General features: G+C 41.1%; 1 protein-coding gene across 2 annotated transcripts; it reads right to left on the reverse strand.

Moving 5' to 3' along the window:
- Positions 1-1,520: 1,520 nt before the first annotated feature.
- Positions 1,521-4,432, reverse strand: LOC103699782 (translocon-associated protein subunit alpha-like). Of its 2 annotated transcripts, XM_039129911.1 has the most exons (5): positions 3,947-4,432; positions 3,251-3,328; positions 2,859-3,062; positions 2,112-2,183; positions 1,521-1,860 (listed from the first exon to the last, which is right to left on the reverse strand). In XM_039129911.1, exons 1-5 carry the CDS (start codon positions 4,073-4,075, stop codon positions 1,810-1,812), a joined length of 534 nt encoding a protein of 177 aa, XP_038985839.1. In that variant the 5' UTR covers positions 4,076-4,432; the 3' UTR covers positions 1,521-1,809. The 2 variants fall into 2 exon arrangements, with proteins under 2 accessions (XP_038985839.1, XP_038985840.1); XM_039129912.1 differs by lacking the exon at positions 3,251-3,328.
- Between the last annotated feature and the right edge of the window lie 1,253 nt (positions 4,433-5,685).

The raw sequence follows: 5,685 nt of genomic DNA on the forward strand, positions 1-5,685 counted from the left end.
AGTTAAACCTCCAGTTGGAGGGAAGGAAAGCTAGTCGTGCTTGAAGTCATCGCCAACCGATTCCTCACGACCTAACCATAAGCTTTGTCATGGCTTTGACTTTATGATGGTAGGAATCTGATGCGGAATAATGCAGTGGAGAAAATCCTATAGTTACTATGTGATTACGGCTATCTTCTTCTTTAAGCATGCTCAATACTATCCCCTCATGCCAACGGAGGGACGAATCAAAATGATCGGATAACAGAGGGAAAAGAAAGCTTCCTATATTATAAAGTTCTGGCCTTTGAAAGACAAGTCTCCTGACCAGTGTGGTTTTGTGCCTTATAATACCATGGAAGAGGAATGCTGAAAGCATGGTCTGTCTCTCCTTCTAATACGTTCTTATATACAGTTGCCTCTGTCACACCCCGAGCCCGAGGCGCGGCAGACGCCGCACGCCCACACGGCGGGCCGCACGGCCGCGCAAGGCAGCAGATCATATCAAAGCAGATACAGCTATTCAAAGATGCACTACAAGAAAACTCATCTTTCCCGGCGCTTTTTATAACCTTTTCCGACGCTTATAAGCGTCGGCTAAAGTCCCCGCAACGCAAATAGAAGCGTCGCAAAAGTGTTGGCGATACCGGAGTGGCAAAAGTTTTTGCCGACGCTAGGAGAAAGCGTCGGCAAAAAAGGGGCTTTCCTGACGCTAATGAAAGCGTCGGCAAAAACTACATTCGCCGACGCTTTAAAGCGTCAGGAAAGCCCAAAGAATGCCCAGTTTACAGAAATCAAAAGGTCGGCGTAGGCATATCGTTTCCCGACGCTTTAAAGCGTCGGCGAAGGCGTGCAACCACTTTTTTTACCAACGCTTTAAAGCGTCGGGATTTCCATTTTTTTAAAAAAATAAAAATACGAAAAAACAGAGCTAAAGCCATGTTCCCAGATCCATTCGCAGCACGCACAAAGATACCAAAAAACATGCATTATAGATTCATGGACGCCCTGCATCACAAGCAGAGTCGGATAAAAGCAGCTGGGAATTGCCAAATACAAGAGCAAAAATACTGGGGAAAATTTTTGCAAGTCGAGAAACAACAGTGAACATCCAAAATCATCTATTTCACTTGGATATGTTGAAACAGATAAACCTCATCTATTTCACTTGGATATGTTGAACTGCCAAATACAATTGCGAGTTTCTGATACCAAATCTCCAAGCGAATGAGCCACCAATAAGATGCTACGGGCTCTTATACATCTGCCAGGTAAAAGCATGTTTCTTTCGTCATCACCTCTATCCCAATTTCCATAAATTCTCTGTGGATGGTAATCTTTTCCTAATTTACTCTTCAGTATTTTCCTGCTAAGCAAAATACAAAGAGATACATGATAACTTCTGTAACTAGCAGATTTGGCAATTAGGAGCTCACTATATTCTGGTGGACAGAACTTTTTCATTGATCATGAGACAACCAAGAATTAGTCCGGCGTGCATATACAGCATTTCCCAAACAGACACATCACCGTTATGCAGCTGAAGAAAGTAACGTTAATTCATTTTTACCATTAAGAATGCATAATGCATAAACAACAGTTTTCACCAAAATTGAATTTTCCCAAAATATTTTTTCCTTGTAGTACACACAAAAAAATCAGTTTACTAAACACACTAGATGCTGACATTAAAGCTACATGGACATAACATTTGTGTCCAAGTTTCTCACCTACAGCCTTGAAAACTACCATGTTGTCAGAATCTCTCTCATCTTCCTGCTCTATAAAACTGGATTAAAGGATAGAAACCACCCTGAAGAACATGGAAATCTACTTCTTCTTCTTCGGCTTGTTTGAAAGTGACTGAGCATATGCAGTTCCCTGGACAACAAATATAAACACACACAAAAAAGAGAAAAGGTTTCATTTCTCTCGGGATGTAGTGGATCTGATCAGGCTTAAAACCAAAGAGTATGGAGCAAACAGCAAACATGAACCATTAATACCAATATTCTGTCAGAAAAGTAGCAGGTGTTGATATGTGTGAGGAAGAGAAAAAAAATGATAAGCTAAGCACAAGATGGTCACAAAAAAGGAATGTTGATTTGATACTGCAGCAGCTAATAACTCACCTGCAACCATTCATCCATGTTAGCATCAGCCGCTCGAGTACCTACTTCCACCTTAGGCATGCTCTTGGTTTTCTAAGAAGAATTATACATGAACATAAGAACAATTTAATTGTATGCGACTACACTAAATGAGCAAGAACTCAATTTTCGCAAGTCGATATCTTTATCCATTATTAAATTTTTGAAAAAAAAAGACGTGTACTAACAGTAATTAAACAGTCAACAAGTCTGTCATTAGCAATTGTTTAATACAAGTAGATTTAGTTTGTTTTTAAATACAAGTTAATAGCTCAAGTCTGACTTATACTGAAAATATGGTTTCTTAAGCCTCCTGCAGGAATTTTTGAGACCTGTACCACATCTTGACTCTGATAAGGTTCACACCAAAGAACAACAATAATGACATGAAAAACACCAGAAGCAAAATATGGATACTAATTTTGACAAATATATAGCACATGCACCAAAGGTTCAACAATGTCGCAGCTCATACATCAGTCTAAAAGCACAGGCTTCAGCCAATAATGATCAAGTGGTAAACAGCAACTAATACCATCTGGCAGAGATTTTGACTTGTAGAACTAATATATATCAAGTACACCAAAATGAATAACAAATTTGCCTATCTGAAATCCTTGTCAACATCTACTCTTGAGGAGCATAAAGTATATGATTCCTTTATTCAAACAGTCTGAGATCACAACCAATATTTTATAGAATATGAAGGAATTCATTAAAGTAGCTTACCTTTGAAAATCGTTGTATTTGACCATATGCCCACAATCCAAAAAGGCCAATGAAGGCAGCTCCAAGAGTAACAAGGAAGACAGACTCTATGCTGAGGAAACCTCCAGTCTCCACAACTTCAATGGTACCGTTATAAAACACACTCTGATATCGTCGATGATCAATCTCATAAACTATGGTACCCACTAAATCAAATAAGCCAGGCTGCAGTACGAACACATTAGTAGAGTCTCAAAACTATAGCATAATCTCTTACTATATGAATATATATGCAACTTAACTGAATATAGCCATGCTCGTTCAAAAAAAGACTAGTTGCCAATCCAAAGGAGGATGTTTCCACAGGGCAAGATATCATGAGAAAAATGCAGGTGCTATATACAGGCAGCTACCTGCAAGAATTTGCTGGCAGCAAATTTATGAGGGAATGTCGCTTGAGCAGAAAACGGCACCGATGCATTGAAAAACTCCTGTGATATTACATATGACCACTCTACTTCAAAGTACCAGTTAATACCCAAGGAGACTATATATCATAAACACGGTACCAGTAGCTCTGTGTAGAGCCTCCATGTTTCGGAGTCACAATCTTGGCCTCTGTCAACCCATATCAGATTGGTCATTGGCACAGATACAGACAGTGCTTATATATTTCTGAATCAAACCTATCCGAAACTCATTTATTGTCATCCCATAGGTTTAGAACACCCAATAACAGTGCTCGCAAGAATATTGAAACAGGGCAAGAATTTGATCAAGATCCCAGAGCCAAACCCATAATCTAGAAAGAAGTTTCGGATAATTAATCTACCGACAGTTTATAATTTCTGGAACACTTCATCCACAGTTACTTAGGCTAACATCTTCTTTCTAAGAGGAAGCTTTTCCACACCTAATTCCAGGAATGACTCTAGGTCAAGAATGCTGACTTGAAAATATAAAATTTCAAGATATTGTCACCAAGAATGCAATCAAGATTTCGTGTATTCCAATCAAGAACTTACAAGACATTCTTACCAAGAAGCCAACCAGAATTCCAAAAACTTGAGAACTACAACAAAGGAGAGAAGGAAAGGAGGAGGGGATACCTGGATCATGGGATTGCCGAGGAAGAGGCGAAGCGAACGGGGATGATCACCACCACCCGGCTCCGGAACTTCACCAACCGCTGCCGCGGCGACTGTGGAGCCGACCAACAGCCCTTGGCCTTGGACCATCCACGCCCTGGAGCCCGTCCCGGGTATTTCCGGCCACGACGAAGAGAACCACCACGAGGGCGGTGGGAGAGACCGAAACGAGAAGTATGGATCAAGGAAGGCATTTTATTTGAATCGTCGGGGAAGCTTGGTGCCTTCCATCGTCTCGCCTCCCTGGTTCGGGGCTCGGTCGCTCGGCGCCGGAGACGAGAGAGGAGGATGCGGACGGTCGCTCGGCGCCGGAGAGGAGAGAGGACGAGAGGAGCTTGGCGTCGGACGTCGCTCGGCGCCGGAGAGGACAAGGGTCGGTCGGTCGCTCGTCGTCGGAGAGGAGGAAGGAGAAGCCAGAGGAGCTAGGATTTGATCGATTGGGATGCTAAATGAGGGAAGCGTCGTTTTAGGCCCGAACTAAGAATTTCCGACGCTAAATCAAAGCGTCGGCAAATGTATGAGCGGTGAAATTTTTCCCGACGCTTCCTCCTAGCGTCGGTAAAAATGCGTCGGGAAAGACCCATTTTCCTGTAGTGATGACATAATTATTTAAATTTATTCAAAAGCAGTCTTACAAAATTTCAAATAACATATGCTTACGTAAGTCAAATACTTTAATCAATCTAACTAAAGGACCAATAACTGAAAGTATCGTCGGAAAATCTAACGCATTCCTCAATCCCGTGAGATCAAGCCTCTGGATCTGAAAAATGGAGAAAATAGAATAATGAGCTACACTAGCCCAGTAAGCAACAAAATACCCCAAAGTGGGGTCAGAGCATATCAGATCAAAATACAGGATAATGTCTGGAATAAATCATAAATAACATCATTTTGTTGTTTTCAAAACATATTATCATTTTTCCAAAAACTCTTATACCAGAATCTCAACATAATAGGCTACGGCCACGTAACCCAGTGGCATGGGTTGCACAGAGTGCCAGAAACCACTATTGTTAGTCACCGGTGGAAACGGTGTCCAGAAACCACTATTCTAATCACCGGTGGCGCGGTGTCGAAACCGGTTCCTCATAGATTACAAGTCGACAGGTCCAACGTATAATCCCCATTGGCGGGGCCAGAACAGAACAGAACAGATCATAGCCATGCTGAGAATACATATATATAAAAACAGATTTCATAAATTTTCCGGTCATAGTTTACGGATTTCAGAGCATAATTTTCAAATGAAATTTAACATGCCAAACCCATTTTTACTAAATACAAAACATATTTCAGAATTTAATCTATTTATCAAATAATTTGAAAATCACGCTTAAAGTATTAAGTTACTTACCTCTCCTCGCTTAATTCCTACTTCAGGTAGGCGGATCAGGTTCACCTGTTAACATTTAATTAATTTCTTTATAAATTTTAGAGCTAAGCAAAACCAAAAGTAATACTATTGGACATGGCCCAACAGGGCTCAGAGTTGGCCCATAATGGGCATGGCCCGATAGGGCCCATATCGGATACGACCCAATTGACCCGCATAGATCCAGCCCAATAGGGCCCCCAAAGTTGGTCTCTAATGGATTATTTATGCATTGCAGGGGCTAATACTTAATTACAGGGTACTGTTTTATAATAAAACTTTAGTGGAGGGACCAATCGAATACATTTGGAGACTCTTATGTAAT

Source organism: Phoenix dactylifera, chromosome 9 (genome assembly GCF_009389715.1).
Source record: "Phoenix dactylifera cultivar Barhee BC4 chromosome 9, palm_55x_up_171113_PBpolish2nd_filt_p, whole genome shotgun sequence".
In the NCBI taxonomy this organism is placed as follows: domain Eukaryota; kingdom Viridiplantae; phylum Streptophyta; class Magnoliopsida; order Arecales; family Arecaceae; genus Phoenix; species Phoenix dactylifera.

Excerpts from the sequence above, each read along its gene's own strand:
- LOC103699782 (XM_039129911.1), bottom strand. The coding sequence starts at position 4,075 with ATGGTCCAAGGCCAAGGGCTGTTGGTCGGCTCCACAGTCGCCGCGGCA. Across the intron at positions 3,063-3,250 it reads CTGCCAGCAAATTCTTGCAG|CCTGGCTTATTTGATTTAGT; the intron begins GTAGCTGCCTGT and ends TTCGTACTGCAG. Across the intron at positions 1,861-2,111 it reads ACATGGATGAATGGTTGCAG|GGAACTGCATATGCTCAGTC; the intron begins GTGAGTTATTAG and ends TTTGTTGTCCAG.